At 34.8% G+C, this 20207-nt stretch overlaps 1 protein-coding gene across 1 annotated transcript in view; it reads right to left on the bottom strand.

Annotated features, from left to right (window-relative positions):
* ADGRV1 (adhesion G protein-coupled receptor V1) overlaps positions 1 to 20207 on the bottom strand; it is a 577341-nt gene that overhangs the window by 189696 nt on the left and 367438 nt on the right. Inside the window, exons 84-85 of the mRNA XM_037012118.2 lie at positions 13617 to 13733; positions 2827 to 3005 (exon numbers count right to left, since the gene is read on the bottom strand). Of these exons, the coding sequence (XP_036868013.2) occupies positions 2827 to 3005; positions 13617 to 13733 (296 nt within the window). The remainder of the gene's footprint in view (positions 1 to 2826; positions 3006 to 13616; positions 13734 to 20207) is intronic.

A 20207-nucleotide genomic window follows, 5' to 3' on the forward strand; every position in this document is an offset into this window, starting at 1 on the left:
GTTGCTAGGTGCTGAGGAGTCAGGGAAATGGAGAAATGTTGGTCGATGGGTGCAACGTTCCATAAGATAGATGAGGTCTAGGGATCCAATGAATAGCATGGTGACTACAGTTAACAATAGCGTACATATATTTGAAAGTTGTTAAATCTTAAATGTTCTTACCACAAAAAAAAGGAGTTAGGTGATGGAGGTATTAACTAATACTATTGGGGTAATCATTACTCAATAGATACATGTATCAAATCATTACATTGTACATCTTAAACTTGCACAATGATATATGTCAGTTATATCTCAAGGAAGATGGAGAAATTAAAAAAAATAAATGCAAAGTTCCAGGCCCATAGTAAGCAAAAAAAAAAAGAAAAGAAAAGAAAAAGGAAACCTATATGTGGGATAAAACCCAGACAGTAAAACTAACAAAATTTAAAAATGACTATAGACATTGATGAAATTGAAATGAAACTGAAGACAAATGTACAATAGAGAGTACAAGGAAAGTCAAAAGCTGTCTTTGAGAAAAAACAATAATATTGATAAACCTCCAGGAGACTGATCAAGAAAGAAAAAAAAGTGAGAGAAGACACAAATGATCAATATGAAGAATGAGAAAAGATTCATCACTGCAGATCTTACCAACATTAAAAATTCTGAATAGTTAGATGAAATGGAAACATTCACGAAGACAATTTACCAAATTGACACAGAAAGAACTAGATATAGAAAATATGAATAGTTCTCTGTTTTAAAGATAATGAATCTGTAATAAAAAGTCTTCCTGCAAGGAAACATGAGGATTAGCTGGTTTCCTGTGTGACATCTTCTAAAATAATAGCAAAGATGTAAAATTTTTCAGCTAATAGGAAAAAAGAGATCACTTCTTAACTCTTTTGATGAAATTATCATAATCCGTTTTAAAATTTGACAAAAGCATTTAAAAAATAACAGCCTGTAAATATTAATTCATTAGAGATCTACTCAGTGAAATTTGTTCATTAAAAAGAATTTTATTACCACAAGTAAAGACCACACAACAGATGAGCTGTTATTTCACACAACCACAAATCCTATCATTACCTCTAGCAAGAAAGCATGTTTTTAAAATGATATAGGTATGCAATATTTTACATACATGATGTAGTATTTTATATGTTTATATTGAGATTAAAGTGACACTGAAAAATAAAGACTTTTTTAAAAAATGTAATAAATTTCCATGGGCATAATGTAGAAATATTCTATGTGAATGAAGTAGAAAAGTAACCCATGATACTTATAAAGGTTGGCCACTTTTGGTCTAATCCTATAATATTAAAATGAGGCAGACGTTAATATATTTTACATTTCAATTATTATAGGAACTGGCAATAAACAACTTTTTGCAAAAGGCTGAAAAGGCAAATATTTTAAGAGTCAGTCAGTTTGGACATTTTTATATAATAGTTTATTTCGCTCTTTGAAAATCCTTTTAGAAGCAATGAGAGAGTTTCTTCTAATTAACATCACTTTCATCAGGTCCATTTATCAAGGCTGGGTGGGTACACATGTAACGCTAAAACTGCTGCCAAATAGATCCTGTCTTGCCAGTGAGTTCATGAAAGGAATGGGTGGCTGGTCACCAGGGCTTGTCTCATGGTTCCTTTGTATTTGACAATGAATAATGCAGAACCTTCTGAAGTTAATTCTGGCAGTACAAGATTTAAACTAATGCCAGGGGTAGTAAAATATCCTAACATAATTTTGAAAAGACCCAATTATCTCTTTCTAGAAGATTAGGCTTTAAAATTTTCATATGAACTAAACAGTAATCAGTATGAGGAAATCTTATTGAATCTCAATAAAAAGACAAAATTATTATACATGGTATCTCAGTGGGTGTGTGTACAGTATATAGCTAGTCTCCTTCGGTTGAATGGTGTGTGGGGTATGTCTATGATTGCCTATCGGTGAAATATACTGCATACATCAATAACACATATTTATTGAATATATAATGGATGATCAAAATAGATTAGAGGCAATAATGATATTAAAATGGCTTCTGTGTGATAATTAGGTAATATGTTCTCAAAAGATTGGCTAATTCTTTCTCATTTAGAAATGATACTTTTTCCTTTACTCCTGATTACATCAAGGGAGCTAATTAAGCTTTATAAGTATAAAGGTTTTTTTCTGCATGTGAAGTCAATAGAAGGGACTGAGTGGTCCTCAGAGCTGTCAGATACCAGATTCAGGATTAAGGCATGTATATACATGTGTGTATAAAGACTTGTTAGATTTCAAGACTGCTAATGTACTTTAATAAGAATCTATTGAAAGAACCCAGTTACCCTTGTCTCCTCCCAGGTACTTTTACACTCTCCATTCACTCTGAGCCATCTTTTGATATTCAAGGATCTTGTAAATGATGGTGCCTGCCATCCTCCACCCTCAAAAAATACCACACTCCTTAGATAATGTGCCACACTCCAAGTTTTCCACTGATTCTATTCTTTATCAAAATTTTCATAGTTGCCTATCTCGCTATGTATTTTTGTCTCAATCTACTAAGCCAAATTATGCTAAGGCACAAATTACTGTCAAGTGTTTGATACACCAACTCAACTTAGAAAATTACATTCATTAAAGGAATTGGGAGGTACAATGCTTTCTTATTTAAAGGAATAATTAGAGGAAGTAGAGATTCAGATGGTATAGCAGCAAAGCAAAGATCCTTGGGTACTACTCCTCAGTCATACTTAGTCAACTGCCTCCACCGTCTACTAATATAGTGGCCTGGGTACATGAAGGCTCAGATGGCAGTGTGTTCTGCCGGGGTGTACTTACAGGTCACCGTGGATGAGGCCATAGATCTGTGGCATGCTCTGATGATAGATTCCTCTCAAAATAACTATGAGGAGAATCACCACAAAAGCTGGAAGTCCCCAACTCAGAAGGAAGAACAGCAAATATCGCCTTTCTGTGTGTTCATCATTCATCACCAGTACGTACCAGAAATTCACAGACTGAGGAAGGACACAGAACATAAAATGAGCAGGCTCTGGTCTAACAGCACAGGACACAAACTTCACTGGCATAGGGATAAAGACTTACTGACCAACAAAAGGTCTAGGATCTACTTAATAATTATACTTTTGAATTGATTTTTTTTCTTAGTTCACACATTCATTCTTTCATACATCCACAAATTTCAGTAACCTCAGAGGTCTAGAAACATTGGGGAATCTTTGTTCATTTATTTTCCTTATTTGCTTTGATTTACTGTCATAATCATCTATGATTATTCTGAAAATGTGTTTTCTGATATTCAAACCTACTTCCTATGTGAACGTCAGGGTGATGATGAAGTAAACAGCCCTATCTTTCAGACTTTTTGAAAATTTTTAGTTATTGAGGGCTTTTCATTTGGCAGCGCCAGTCACCGTTCCAGGGAATGGGGATCTAAATGGGAGGATAGCCCCAGTCTCAGGCCTCAGCAGAAGATACAGACACAGGAACACAAACTGACTGCACAGAGAAAAGAAGACTCAGATGGGGCAGGTTTTGTGGCTGTTTTTCTTTCTCAGTTTATACTGTTTACTTGACAAGTATTTATTGAGTGCTTACTAAGTTTCAGGGACCAGTATGGGGACAGGGAATATAGCAGTGAAAAAGGTGGTGGAGGTATTTACTTCCTTGAATCTGAGTTTCCAAACAAGTGGGAAGAAATCATTTAAGGAAAAAATTTATTCTATAATCTATTTTATATGTGTTATTTCTTATCTTACGATGATAAAAATATAAAAGGGGCAAGTATGTAGAGAGTGTGGAGGCTGAGGGGACAGAGTGGATAGAGAGAAAAGGAAACAGGGGCTTGGAAATATTATTGGTTCCAAATCCCACATATAGCTTGTATCTCAGACAAATCTAGAACTTCTAGTGTTCTCTTATGTTTAATTAACATTTAGCACAAGAACAACATTGAATATCATGTCATACATTATTTCATACAATGATACTTATTCCCTAGATAAATTCCCTTTTTCAGTTTCCTATATTGAAAAGAATATGAATACAAATGAATTATACACATGTACAGATACATGTGGGAGAATCTTATACAAGTAACAACAATCCCAGAGCCTAGGTTCCTTCATGTGTATGAAGTTATTCTAAAAATTCGATGAGATATTACATCCAAAATGCTGAGCACATAGTCACCATTGGAAAATGTTAACTGCTCTCTTGAATCTCCTATGAGGATGTCAGGCAGTGTGAAAGACAAAGGATAAACAGTTTAAGACCAAAAGCAAGCAGTGATACAATGGAAACTCTATGTGACAAACAACCATGCCTAAGGTTCCTGGAAAGGCTTTCAGATGCCATTTACTGAGGCTTCCAAGTAAGATTCTATCTGGACCAAGTTAGCCTTGGGGGGGTTAATACTGATTGGGTTAAATAAAGAAAGGATACAAATGTTTGGTTACTTGAGAGATTTCTGTCTCTGGATGTTGTTTAATGTCAGCCCTTCTTATCTTTATGTATATCTGCTTTTACTATAATTATAAAGCCTGACTTGAGTTGTTGCTTATATAAATTGTTCTAACTTCTTTTTAAATATTATTAAGTTCAAAAAGGGCTGTTCCTCCTCTTTCTATAATTAGTATGGGTGCATGTGGGCAAATAAGTGGGAGTGCATCAAGAGTCTGATGCCGAGGTGATCAATGCTGCCTGTTAGATAACAAAAATTCACATCAAGTAAGGATGATTATTAGTTTACCTTCAGAATAAAAGTATGAAGTATTTATAAGAATTAGATGTTTGTGTGAACCATGTAACGTGGTGACTCAGTGGTGCAGTTAGTACAAGAACCAGGAAGGAGGGTGCAGATTGGCAATGTCTTCTAAGTTGATCCATCATGATAAAGATCGAGACACGTCCAAAATGTCTGCTTTTACACAGACGGACATTAGTTTCATCAGTTAGAATCACTGAACCGTTTAGCGATTGCCTGACCTTTACCACAGGCTCAGATAAGACTGAGACAAGCGTAAACGTTTGTTAGAATTATACATGCAATGCCTTTGCTCCAGAGAGCTCAAGGCACAGTGTTTCTGAATTTGTGTATACAAAATTAAGCAAAGCAAGCTCCAAAATCACAAGCTTTTGATAATTTAAGGAAAAAAAACCCTTTCCTTCTCAAAAACACCTATTTATTGAGGTATACTCTGAGGACAGTATTTCCTATTACATGTCTCTTTTTTGTGGGGGCTTGAAGGCTATAGACGGAAATATTATGTAATGAAATAAATAACATTTAATTACTCTAGAAATACCATATGGCACAATTGTTAAGATTTGTTTTGACTAACTCATTTCAAGTTCTACTTGAATTTTAAAATATTTTAATATATTGTAAGTGGGTACATTTTGGGTTATACCTAGGTCATGAGCTCTCCTTCTCTGAACCCTGTCTCCCTATTCTTCCTAGCCCCAACACATGCAGAGTGGGCTCACGATCCTGCTTCTCTGCCTTCAGCTGATCTGATCTGGGGGAGAAGCCTGACCCTGGCTGGGCCAATCAGCTCTCACTGAATTCCTTGAAATTCAGGGATAGACTATGCTGGTCAACTGAAAAAAGACATATGAACTTTGGTGGTGAGAATAGCCCAAAACACAGTGTGTTTACTATAGAGAAGAAGAATGGGCTGACACAGCCTTCTATTCATGTTCACATCCCATGTGAGGTCCAACTATATTTACAGTTCTTTGGTTCAATGAGTTAATCTTATATGCCTATTAATTCCTTTTATTATTTGAATGCTTGCTTAAATTAGCTCAACTTTGTTTTTCTTTCTTATTAAAAAAACTTGACTGAGCAATATATAATTAAACTGGATTAGAACCTCCAGCTATGGCCATTGTCTAAATGAGATGACAGCGGAGCACTGACAGTTTCTTTTCCCGATAATCATGGTTCCTCCCTTGTAATCTAAGGTAAGAGTATTAAGAAACCGTGATGTTTGCATAATAATTTTGTGTTGACAGAGACATAGCATATGTGATCTGTGTGCCTTAGTCTGTGTGATTATCCAATGCTGAAAGTAACAGAATTATGGGAACTCAATACAAATTAAAAGGTGTCACTCACATTTCATGCGGACTGAGCACGGTTCCCAATTCACTGCTCATCATACAATTTTCCCGCTAAAGACTAAATGTGAACTGAAATTTTCAACACCTAGGTCTCTATTTATATTTCTACCTCTATGTTTTAAAATTTTTGTTAGAAGCATCTTAATGGACTATATCCAGACATCACCACTAAGTACTAATGTTACGTTTTTAGCCAACATATTATCCCCAAATTTAGCCAAGTATATTAATTTAACTTGACTACAATTCATATGCACTTAGAATACAGGCTTTCCTAGCATTAATGTGCAGCAGGCTCTAAACATCCAGAAAGATTTAAAAATGTTTTCAGCATGAGTAACCATCAAATTAGCCACTTTGAAAGGGAAAAGTGAATAAAATGTTCTGCACTGTGTTTAAAAATGAGTGACGTTGCCACAGAAGCATATCTAAATGTCAACTCGCCATGTTAGCATAGTTGAGTTAACACCTTATTTGTCAGTTCTTGTCAGTGAATGATAATGCATTTGAGTTTGCAGACTTCTCACAATTATCAGCGTTTCAACACTACTGGGGTGACTATAACTTGAGAGAACTTAAAAGCCCATTTTAACAAAGAAAACTAACTAACGATATATTTTTAAATGTCCTATTATAACACAATCTATAGAAAAACAGAAAAGGAAGATTTGCAAAGGCATACACACTCTCAAAATATCAACTTTTGGGTGAGTAATGAATAATATAATTATTTTCTAGAAGTTTATAAAAATTTGAAGACATGCTCATTAGTGACTAGATTTGAGTTTTTGACATTGTTCTGCATGGATAAGCTGTCTACTTTGGCCAATATCATTTGGCTCTTCTGGTGAAAGGAGAGTTTAAACCATAAGTTAATAACAGTTCCTTCACTCACACTTTGTGACTAAATTATTGTAGAGATTCTTCTAATAAAAACAATGGATGCACAGACTATGAATTTTAGCAGTGCTCCAGGCCCTTACAGATCTTCTGACCATACCCTTTTATTTAGAGACGAGGAATTGCAGGCAGTGAGAGAAAAGCATTGTCTTTTCAAATTCTGGTTAGTTATAGAACTGGAAGTGGAACACAAGTCCACAGCATCTCGTGGAGACTGAATAAGTTTCAGATTTATTTCCACAGCAGTTCATACAAATATTGGCAATACTATTATTTGCATGAGAGCTTAATTTTTTGTCATTTTGCCCCACTCACTTTATATGCCAGTGGAAAGGCATTTTCCTGGCCTCTCTTTATCTTTCCGTTTTTGTTGACACTAAATGAAAACTTTTAAAGGTTTATCAGAATGTAAATGGCATAACTGTGAACTGTGGTATATTAATTTTTGTTTACCTCACAGTACCTAGTGAAATGCTTTGTATATATAATCTTTATTGACAAATATCAAATTAATGAAGATGTACACAATTTCAATTAACAATTTTTATTGATGTTAATTTCAGTATTTGGTTTAGGTATTAGGTTTATTCTTTAAATACTACCTTGCCAGAAGGAACTTTAGGAGGCACAATAATTTTAATTGATTTAATTGAACTCCTAAGTGGTGGAAAGTTAAAAATATTAAATGCAGTAGTTTTAAGAGAGGGAAAATAATTTCATATTACTAACTGGGTAATAAATGTAGAGCCCATATTAAGCTATATCTCATGTAATCAAGACAACTGTTCTCTTCAGTTTTATGGTATTTTTTTTCTACACAGGAGTAAACTGAGGAAAGTGGAAGTATGTTTTTAGACTTAGTACTGAGGCTGTTAGGATTTAAGCTGAGTAAGATGTAAACCAATCTACTAAAATACTCAGACATAATTTAGGTCAAATATCAATAGGAATAAACTAAAAGGCTGTGTGCTTATAAGCATATTTACTTATATTCTTATATAGAGATATCTATTTATTTTTACAATAACACTTTCAATGACTACTATATACTATCTTTCAAGTGTCCACACAGGAAAATCGAAGACATACCTTGTTAACTGGTTATCTAAGTCAGAATTATGCTTTCCTATGTTCCATGAACAGAAATTCATTGACTTACTCATGTAATACATATGAGCATATGCATCTTAGCAGATCTGTTAAACATAAGAGAGATGTGACTTTTCTTTAAGTTAAAAATAGGCTCTTTGAGAGCCATAAATTTTCATAGTATGTGGAATAAAATGGGTATCTAGTCTGTCATTTAATATTTGGTTACTAACTGTTCTCCAGAAACCCTGGATTGATTTATAGAATCACATTTAGTCGGAGATCACGAATGCTATTAATTCTGTCATCACCACGTTCTTAGTCATCCATTTCAGAGGAGAGTCTAAGCAATGTTACCACATGTCCTTGCTCCAGTTATCCTCTTCCTTTCAAAATTTTTTGCATGAAGTAAACTGCAAGGCTTTTTTGAGGGTTGGAGAATTCAGTATTTCCGCTGTATATCATTTTTATCTTGGTAATGACCAGTTTGTTGTCCTTAATACCTTTGATGTTCCCAACAATTAAATCAATGATGAAGGAAAAACACAGCTAATTTTAGCCTTTCTCTCCCTGTTGTTAGGCTCTGATGCTATGTAGCCTTTCTTCCAAGGACTAAATAATGCGCATGTTTGCTCCATCCTAGCCTGATTACAGGGAAAAATGAGGGCTCAAGATGTGGATACTTGGGTACAGTTTTAAATGATTTCTAACTTTTTTCTACCATTTAAAAAATACGGTCTCAAAAAAAGCATTAGTTTCAAAATAAAGTATTGTGTTTGTAAAGTAAGCTGTGTCCTTAAGCGTGAGATGAACAGACTGGAAGGACAATTAAAGGTTTGGATAATGTTCATAACTGAAGCAGACTGTTATAGTATTTAACAGGAAATGATCACAAAACTGGGCCACACAAATATACAGAAAAATTAAGTTTCTACTGATCTATATTATATGCTAGTATCTCAAATAATTTACTTATGGCTTATTTCTTTCATGGATTAACTCATGGTCTGGAAATCCATCTGGTAGCATATTTCATGTAGCTGTTAACAGTAATGGTGTAAGTTCTAGAAATTTATGGATATTCCATAAGTAAGCAAATATTCAGAGTGCAGGGATGTTGAAGGAAACCTTGTTTGCAACAGCAAAAATACCTAGAAATAACCAGTACTTTGTTAATAGCAGACCAGGAAAATAAATTATGAAATAACCATATATTATAGAAGAAAAGTATGTCTGTACTTGTGGCAAATATATTGATGTCTAAAAGTTTTTGTACATTATACTATATAAGAACACAGAAGAACATACACATATGTGCTTGTTTATATATTTATAAATATTTGTGTATGTGTGGACTACTTCTAGAGGGACAGACGAAACCATTGACAGTGTTTACTGCTGGGAGTAGGGCTGTAGGGCTGAGGATAGAGCAGGAAGTAGAGTGTGTGAAATACGGAGAAACAGATGAACTTCTCAGTTTCTATTTTTTTGTACTGTTTGATTATGTTTTATACCATCATTATATGACATTTCTAAAATGAAAGCAAATCAAAACAGAAAATGGAAATGAAAATAGAACAATAACAACTAGGAGAACAGAGTAAAAATATTGCAAGAGCTTAAATTCTCAATGTCAGTCTTAAACTAGACATAACCCTGCTGTTTTAAGGAAGTGGGAAATTATTTCAGTACATTTATGAAGTGTCCTATGAACAATAAGCATAATGATAACTCAGCTTCCATGGCCAAAGAGGGAATCTGTGAGTTGTTTGGTTTAATAAAAAACAAGCAACATAATTTTTTACTGTATTCCCATCATGCACAGTGGGACCTCCTTGTTAAAGAAAGGGGAAGGCTAAAGAAACCAAGTCAAGGTCACCAGTTAAGGAGCCTGCTCTGAGCCACGCATGTACTTTAGTAGGAAGTTAGAGGGTGTCCAGCTTGCTAAGGCTTTGTAGCCTCTGAGTGTCTGCCCCACTCTAAGTCAGCCGTCTCTTTCCACTGTACCAAGTTATCTCTCATTTGTAAAAAAGTTTTAGATTATATATACTCTGGAAAAGCAGAGTAGTCAATATGTCTCAAAACCTATGAAATATTTGCCATATATATTTGGTTAGTCAGTAATATGGGTAAATATGTGTGGAGTGTGCAGTCTGTGACAGGCAACATTCCAAGCTCTTTCCATGTATTAATTCACTTCATCTTTCCACAACCCTCAAAGAGAGCTATTTTTATAAATCTGATTATTCAGATAAGAACATCTAGGCTCAGAGAAGTCATGTAACTTGTTTACCAATAACATTTTTCATTAACTACTCTACAATATAATCCAATTTGAGTACATTGTATTTAAAGTATATGATATAGAAGTAAAGTAACTTTTCAAAATAGTCATTTAAATGCATTTATTCTAAGATTGAAGGTATGATGCAGGTCAAAATAAACTATAATTTTGACATACTTATCCCAATGAGTAAAATTTAATCATGAATTTTTTGTCATTATAAGTTATGCACACATGTACATATATCAAATTCTCTTCTATACTGCTAAAAAATATGAAGCAGAATCATTAAAATGTTAGCATTCTTTCAATTTTTTCAACCCCATTCAACTAACAGGATTGGATTAGCAGTAGCCTAATCTTTTACATAATGTTTTAAACATGGATTCTAGTTTTAAAAACAGATTTTAGCAGACAGTATTGTATAAATGGGAAAACACAGGTTGGTAGCGTTATAACCTCTGACCACAAATTAACTCATTACAACTAACTTACCTAGAATCAGAAGTTATTGAATTTCTCCCTTGTGGTCACACCACAAACCATGAAAAATGTGTGGCATACCATCTAACATACATTAAACGTTACTGGTACTTTAAAGAGGTTTCCTAAAACATTAGCTATGGGGAGATGTAACTGTGCATCAGCCACATCATATTTACTTAAGACTTGAAGAAGAAAGATAAAATACACCAATCTCTATCGAGTGAAATAGTATTTGCCATCTTGTCTACTACTCTCCCAAAGCAGGAAATCTATCTAAAACATGTTTGAAAGTTGGTCATTTCCCCTTTTAAACGTATTTCACTGACTGGATGCTCTCTACTTTAAGAAACAGCCTCTTCTGACAGTTTCATTGCTATAAAAGTTCTTAACAGGAATCAAAATTTACTTCCCTAATTTTTCACCTATTTGTTATGGTTCTTCCAAATGGAGCTATATAGTCCACTCTTCCTTTCCTGGAGCAGCCCTTCCAGTTCTTGTAAACAGTCATCATTATCTCCCTAGGTTTTTTCCAGGCTACTGATCTCCAGCTGCCTCAGTGTTTCTTACAGAACTGTTTTCTGACTTCTCTTTGGCTGGTTAATGTTCCCGCTGAAACATGATTCATCAAAGTGGTTGCGGATCCAAAGGCTGTCTGAACATCACGGATCACAATGTAACCATGGCTCCCTCAGCTGCCTCCATACTGTTAATGTCACTTAAGGTCTGGGCTGTTTTGCATTTACTATAGTTACTGTTTTCAGCAAACTGGTTCCACATTTGATTGCTTCTGAATTTGTGTTAAGATTTAAAATTGTTTACATTAACCCTTATCAGATTATGTCACTTTCATGATAGCTTTTAATCTGTCACAGAACAGTTTCTCTATATTAGTTCTACCTGTACTTTTAACACAGGCAGCTTGCTGTTTTAGCTATCTCTTCAGCTCTGTATCATTTGCATACCTGATAAGATGTTTCCTGCATTTTCATTCAAGTCATTTATCAAAAACTGAATAGGTCAGGGACATGGACAAAGATTTTCAACACACCATGGGGGACCTTGGTCCAGGCAGAGAAATAACAGCATATACAGGGCACATAAAATAAGGTTCAGCTTAGATAAGCTCCTGAGGAATTTTGTAATCAGAGAACCTAGCAAACGCTATTTTAATTTCAGCAGATATTTAAGTTTTACATTATGAAGTTTAGATTTATCTTTACTTTTTAATTGTGGGTGGGGGCCTAGAGAACACCACAAACTTTGATAATTAGAGCTATTCAAAGAGGTATGAAATAATAATTCTGTGAGGTAGGAATTATCATCTTCATATGCAGGTTTAGAAACAAAACTTGGAGAGAGTCAATAACTTAATGTTACAAAGATAGTGGCAGAGCCAGAATTCAACCCCAGATGTAGGGCTGTAATTTTTCCAACCAATTCTATTAACTAAATAGTTCTCTTTCAGCACCCACTCATAAAGTCATACCAGGGGAAATACCCATTTCTTGAGGCTGTATGGTATCTTCTTCATCCTTCCCACATCCTTCTTATTCAACAAGATAAAAGAATATGCAAGTGCCTGGGTGCATCTCTTTACATAAAGTAATTCACATGCATACTCAGAAACCCATAAGAAACTATTTTATCATATGGAAGATTGAACAATATCATGTTGTAGAAAGCACTACCAATGGCAGCATTTTGGCTGAGCTGTTCAGTTAGTGCCATTGGTACTGCTAGTGTGGATCCAACTCTCTCAGCCCTTTAACAACAACTCAGCATAGGACAACAGGATTTGGGATTACAGTTGGGAAAGGAGAGCTCAAGTCCTTCCCCAACGTTCACTAGTTCTGAGGAGAATACGCTGCTGCACTATTTGCGTCTCACTCTATACTCCCTTCCAAAGTGATTCTTCCAAGGCAGTGATTCTATTTTTCAACTCTAAATCAGTTTTGTACTGCATTTCTATAGGGCATCCATTTATGAGCTTTATCCCCATGTTTCCCACTTTTCTTAAAAGATCCCATTGGAGGGCTCATAGGAACTTCATGTCCTACAAAAAACTCATCGTCTTTACCCCAGTTACAATAATGCAAGTGATCATTATTTCAGTTCAAGATATCACCATCCACTCATGCCAGAAACATGGGAAACATCCTTGGTTCCACCTTCTGCTCATTACCAATGTCTATATTGTATAAGCTCTACTTAAAAAAAAAAAGAAATCTTAAAAGCTGTTCATTCTCATTCTCCCTTGCTTCTTGTGTTTACTCCCCAAGTTCCATGATCTCTCCCCTGGATACAGTTAACACTACTTAACTGACCCCCTGTCAGCTCTGTCTTGCGTCCAGTTCACTCCAAACAGGAAGATCTATCGAAAATGCAAATCTTATCATGTCACTTCCCAGCTTAAAATAATTCAATGACTTCCCCTAGAAAGAAGTTCAAGTTTCTTACTGGGCCTTATAAGGCCCACATCACAAGCTTCATCTCTTACCACTCCCTCATTTTTTATCCTACTGGATTTCTTCTCATTTCCTCAAATTTCAACATGTGTTCTCTCCTATGTTTAGGGATTTTCTTGCATTGATCTCCTGCTGATGCAGTAATGGATATATGGAATTATTTCCATTTTGGCATAAAGAATATCAGATACTAAGACCACTCCACCTAGATTTATTGGAAAGTTGAAGTTGGAGGGGGGAAGAAATGAAGTGCCCACCTGAATGAGCATCCAGCTAAACTGGCAAAGATACAGGTAATGTGTGACAGCAGCCATGGCCGAACAGCTCTCAGCTCTGAGTTGGGGACTTGCATATGCAGATGCCAGAAACATAATCTGTAAGAAAGAAATACTTTAGTTTTTAAATCATGCTAAAATCAATCAAGAAAATTAAAAAACTAAAGTGTTTTCCTATCTGAATCTATGATTCAATGACTCAAAGGGGAAATAAGTTGATTTGTTGCCCAAACTGAGACAACTAAGAGCCATTCTAAAATGACAATATATAGATTTTTATATTTTTAAGAAACCATGAATTATACATAATTATACATATTGCTATATATTGCTTTGGGCTGTCAAGAGGAAATTGTCAAAGTAAAACTTGTTTTTATCATGGATGGACAAAAATCCATAACATACATTTATTTTAGCTGAATAGAAAAGAGAAAATAGAGTCGAAATACCATTCCTTGTTTAAGTTAAAGCTAATGGGAGAGAAAAGAAAAAGAAGTAAAAACTCTGACTTTAGTATCATCTGCATCCTCTTGTTTGGAAGTAACACATATAACAAAACAGGTTTAAAATAAATGAAAAATTTCAGAGCCTGTGATTACCTTAATCCTTGGATTTTGAGTTCAACTGCCTTTATGCCTTTGTTCAAAAGTAACCTTCGCAATGAGGCCTCTCTTTGCCACACTACCTAAATTTACACCACTTTTTTCTTGCCTCCTTCCCACACATGTGATGCCCCTGCCTCTACTTTTCATTTTCCTTTTTTTAAACAACACTTACCACCTTCTAACATGTTCTGTAATTTGTTTACTGAGTTTCTTGGCTATGGTTAGCCTCAGCCCTAGAATGCAATCCCTAGGAAGGTCGGATCACTGAGTGTATTACTCACTGATGCATCCCAATCACACAGCCCAGGGTCTGGCACACAGCACTCAATAAATATTTGTTCAATAAGTAAATAAATGGAGTAAAATCCTTGTGATTTACCTATCATTTTGTATTTTCTCCAGAATGTGACTACTTTGTCAAGTTTTTTAGTGAAAAGTGTAGGTGGCAAGGGAAAATTTGGAGCAGAAGTGCAGTGTTGTCTCTCAAGAACAAACTCTCCCTCTTCAGGACAGAGATCAAGTTTTTTCAACTTTACATTTTAATAAGCTACCACTGTGCCTGGAATATAGAAATGTTTAACAGAAAGATTGTTAAAAGGAAGAATGACTGATTCCAAAAACCCAAAGGGGTGTTGCAAGGAGAAAACCAGCTGACATGGCTCTAAATCCCTCAACTTCTAAAAAGGAAACATCAATAGCTTTAATGCTATTCTTTTTTAATGAATAAGGTGCTCCAAGCCAAATCAGAGTAATGGGGTGAAGTACTTTCTTTTCAAATGAAATATGACCCTCCTCAATCATTTTGTCCCAAAGGTGTGTGCATTACATCTCCTTGAAAATTTCTGCCCAAGCCTTGTTTCTAGGGTAGCATCACTGTGGTGAATTTGCCAAGAATCTGGGGTGAGGCTTTGCATGCTTCCAATATCTCTATTTTTCAGGGAGAGGCTCACCTTCACCAGCCTGCTTAGCCAGTTATAAAAGAACCAAAGGGCCAATTAACAAATTTGCAATAATATGTATCTCCTGCCATGATGAAGTGACTCTTCCCTCTTGAGAATTATTTGTTGAGTACTTTCTGCACCAACTGCACAAGAAAAACCTTTTTTTTTTAAAGCTATGGGTACTGAACAAGTAAGTTTACCGTTCTGGGACTAATTCCCTCATCAGTAGGAAGAGAAGATGGAAAAGATGAACTCTAAAATCCCTTTCTACTCCAAGATTCCAGGATTATGTTTTAAATAAGAAACATTCCTGACTCAACTTTCTGTTTATTTAACTCTAGATTTGGAGCATTGTAACACACTCTACTAAAAAAAATAAAGCAGATGCTAGAAATTTATGTCTCATTATTTCCTAACAATCTGGTACAAATGAGTCCCTTGAAAAAATAATGCCAACAAATTCTCTTTCCCAGAACATATCATAAATAGCTTCTGAATTATTAGAGCTTATTTGAAAAACATGCTTAAATTTTCCTAGATTTTTAGCTTCTAATTCCTGAACTGTAATATATAATAGGTCACAAATTTAATCTTCCTAAATTCCACAAATATTCCTTGAACAAATACCTTGCGAACACAGTACTGTCAGATTCAGCCAACAATACAAATAAAAAAGGAGTAATTTTAGCATTTTATGTTCCTTCTTTTTAGAAAATGGCATCTATATCCATAGTCTATAAGCATACCTACAGTAAATTTCAGTCTAATTCAGATTCCATAATATGGAATATGTCCAACTTTGTTTGGTAGTTTGTTTTAATTAACCTGAATAGCTTGCTATGTGTAAATTCAACTTGTAATTGAATATGCTTAGTTTTAAGCACTCTATGAAATGATTTCTAAATGACATGCTAATCTAAGTAATTATAATTCTTTTCAGTTTTTTTGAAACAAATTATACAAGTTAGTGCTTAAACTGTACTTTCAGTATAGTTTTAATGTGCAAAACTCTGTTAAGATGACTTATTTTATTGATTTAATCTCCTTTTCTAAATCGTAAGAAGAGCAAATACAAATCCGCTTTTGTGAACTATGAACATTCTTCCAAAAAGTTCTCTGAATTGTAAGACATCTGTCTGTATGTGAGATGATTAGTCATCGAGAGACACTGAGCTCTCACAATGCACATCACTACAACAGGAATGAGCTAAGAATCTTTGTGAGAACTAGCTATTACATGTAAGTAGGTCTATCAAAATTAAATGAAATTAAAATAGAAATTAAGTGATCAAAGTAAAATAAAACCAAATCTCCTAGCATATTTGGCTCACACATCTTTAAGGCACACAGCCTAAGAGATGAAGATTGTTCATTTACTCAAACACATAGCGAAAACCAGGAAAAAGGTAATTTTCACAGTCAGCTCTCTGGATGCATTAAATTGAATACTGCAATGGAATAAAAGGAATATTTTAAAGGTTCTCAGTCACTCATGTGTTGATACACTTATTCATTCAGCAAGTGTATGAATATCTACAAAGCATTATGCTATCTATGCAAGATGGAAGACAGCATGGCAGAAAATTATTGTGGATCAGCAAGGTGCTACTTGTTTTCCCGTGTGTGTGTGTGTGTGTGTGTGTGTATGTGTCACCCACATATTGATGACATGAAGTCATTACTGTTTTTAACACAATCGAATAAATGATGAGAGGATCTGATAGGGGAATTAACCTATTTGAAAGTCAGTGAACAAATTTTAAAGTTAACATAGGAGTCAAATCCTTGTGTTCTGATCTGTAAGGCCAGTGTTCTTCTTAGAATACCACACTGCTACCTATGAAGCTAAATCAAGTACAAGTTCTGTGTCAATGTGCTGAAATTCTAGTTCACTGTTTCTCAAGTCTCTTTAACCAAAAACTCACTGCAGGTTCATAATGGCAATAGAATATAATGTCAACAGCAAATATAATATTATTATTAATTTTATATTGTTGTAAAATATATATATATATCTTAACTAAAGAGAAAAAATATATATTTACCAAAAGAGAGTATCTGATACATTTTGTTAACATAAAATCCTTTGCTTCTTCTGGGTGATTAGAGCTCTGCTGTAATCACCAAGGGAGGAAATACCTATCTTTTCCCACTTTTAATATAGAGCATGTGTCTCTGGATGAAATAACAACTAATAATAAAAACTGGCTTTCCTGTAAACATCAATTCACACACACACACACACACACACACACACACACACACACACACACTCTCTCTCTCTCTCTCTCTCTCTCTCTCTCTCTCTCTTTACTAGGGACATTCCCCCTCCTCTATGACATGCCATTCTCTCTAGTCTCTCCCTTACCCAAAACCTACTCAGGCTTTACAGGACCAGTTCAAATTTCACCTGCCTCTTCTGATGACAGACTACCAGACTTTCCTATTTTTGAAAGTGGACAGCACTTGTTACTGAGCATTTGTAATGAGCCAAACGTCTGTTCTAATAGGAGAGTGGCTAGCGGTAAAGCCAGACACACACATGATGCAATGTGACAGGTGTTACAGTATGGTGTGGAGTAAATTATCAGGGGAATGCAGAGTCAAGATTGATTAGTTCTGCTTGTGGGAGTCAAAGAACTATTTAGAGGAAAGAGAATTGCCTTGGCTTGGCCCATGTGCTCCACCTTCTCTCCTCCTACACTTATATTCCACAAGACCCTTTGCACTCCAAACATTCTACTCTCAGTGCCTCCACTGCACTCCCTAAAACATGTTTCATCATCTCTCAGTTCTGTCTTGTTTTTCCACTTCCTTCTGGCTAGAATTTCTGTTTCTCATCTTCCTCTGTTGAAATCACGTCCATTTTTCAAGTCGTGGTTGCAATATTAACTCTATCATGAATGTATGGTTATTTCTTCCAACCATAAACAAACTTTTCCTCTGAATTTTTAAAATAGGATTTTATTAACATCAGGATTGGTTTTCCTATAAACCTCAATTCTCTCAACTATTAGATAAAATCAGCTTTAATCTCTTGGAAAACTGCCAAGTCCTTAAAGGCAACAATTTGATTTTATTCTCTAGTATAATTATTTTGAAATGCACTTTATTAAAAAGAAAACATAGCTAGTATTCACCATCCTGTACAGACCCATCATGGGTTTAAACAGAGCAAGCATTTTTTAAACAGCTTTACTGAAGTACAGTTGACAGACAATAAATGGCAGATAAAGTGTATGATCTATTAAGTTTCAACACACACATATATATATACACACACCTGTAGAACCATCATCACAATCAGGATGATCACATCATACCCACAAGTTTCCTCACGACCTTCACAGTACCTCCCCAAACCACCACTGCTTCTCACATCCCAGGCAACCCATTTTTTTGTCACTACCTATTAGTTTGCATTTATTAGAATTTTGTATAATTGGAAGCATATGTACACTCTCCAGTTTATTTCACTCAGCTTAGTTATTTTGAGCTTAGTTATATTCTTCCAAATAATGATTCATCCAAAAAATTCATCCATGATTTATTCAGTTTTTATTGCTGAGTAGTACCCCAATTATGTAGCCCTTCACCTGGTGATGGATATGTGGGTTGTTTCCAGTTTTTGACATTTACAAATAAAGCTGTTATGAATGAATAAAACTTTGTAAGGACATATACTTTCATTGAAGCTCAGTAAATATCTAGGAGAGGAATGACTGGATCGTATGGTAAGTATGTACTTTATAGTTTTTAAAAATTGACTTTATTTTCCAATATGGTTGTAACATTTTACATTCTCACCAGCAATGTGTGAGTGCCCAGCTGCTTCACATTCTCACTTAAACTTGTTATGGTTAGTTTATAAAATTTTAGCCTAATAGGTACACAGTAATTCCTCATTCTGGTTTTATTGTACATTTTCTGAGTAATCATGTTGATCATTTCTTCTTGTCCTTACTTGCTATCCATACATCTTCTTTGAGGAAATGTCCATTTAAAAACTTGGGTTGTTTGTGTTCTTACTATTGAGTTCTCTGAGTTCTTCCTATAGCCATGACACAGTCTTTCATCATATATTTCATTTGTAAATACTTCTTCCCAGTCTGTGGTTTCCTTTCTCACTCTCTCAACAGTGTCTTTCTGACATTGATGAAACCTAATAATGGATTAGATTATACTTTTTTGTCTTTTAATGATTACACTTTTCATGTCATAGCTAAGAAAATTTTGCTTGGTTGAAATCCACAAAGGTTTTCTCATGTATTTTTCTATAAGTTTTATGGTTTTAGGTTTAAAAATTGGGTCTTTGATTGATTTTGAGTTACTCTGAATATGACTCAAAGTATGGTCCAAAGCTTTTTGTTTGATTTACATGTGGACACCCAATTTTTCCTGTATCATTTTTTGAAAGGCCATCCTTTCTCTACTGAATTGCCTTTGCATATTTGCCGACATATGTGGGGGTCTATTCCTTGGCTCTCTGTTTCCATCAGTTTGTCTATGTTTACAATACCACATCATCTTGATGGCTGTAGCTATAATTCTTGAAAACAAGTAGGGTCAATCTGTTCCTTCTCAAAATTGTTTTTGTTATTCCAAGTTGCTTGCATTCCTATGTAAATTTTAGAACCAGGTAGTTGTTATCTGCAAAAAAAGGCCTGCTGGGCTTTTGAATAGGACTATCTTAAGTCTCAGGAGAACTTAACATTTTAACAATACTGACTCTGGAGTTTCATGAATACAGTTTATCTTTCCACTCAGAAGTGTTTTATAGTTGTTCATATACAAGTTCTTTGCATATTTTGAAAAAGATTCCTAAGTATTAAAGATTTCTGCTGTTTAAACTGATTTCATTAAATTTTATGATTGTTCATGACTAGTAGTAGAAATACATTCATCCTTGTATATTGATATTGTATCCTTCAAACTTACAGAACGCACTAGTTTGAGTAGCTCTTTTGTAGAAAGCGTTTTATACAAAGGATCATGTCATCTCTCAATAAAATGAAATTTTACTTATC

Source organism: Manis javanica, chromosome 1 (genome assembly GCF_040802235.1).
Source record: "Manis javanica isolate MJ-LG chromosome 1, MJ_LKY, whole genome shotgun sequence".
NCBI classification, from domain to species: domain Eukaryota; kingdom Metazoa; phylum Chordata; class Mammalia; order Pholidota; family Manidae; genus Manis; species Manis javanica.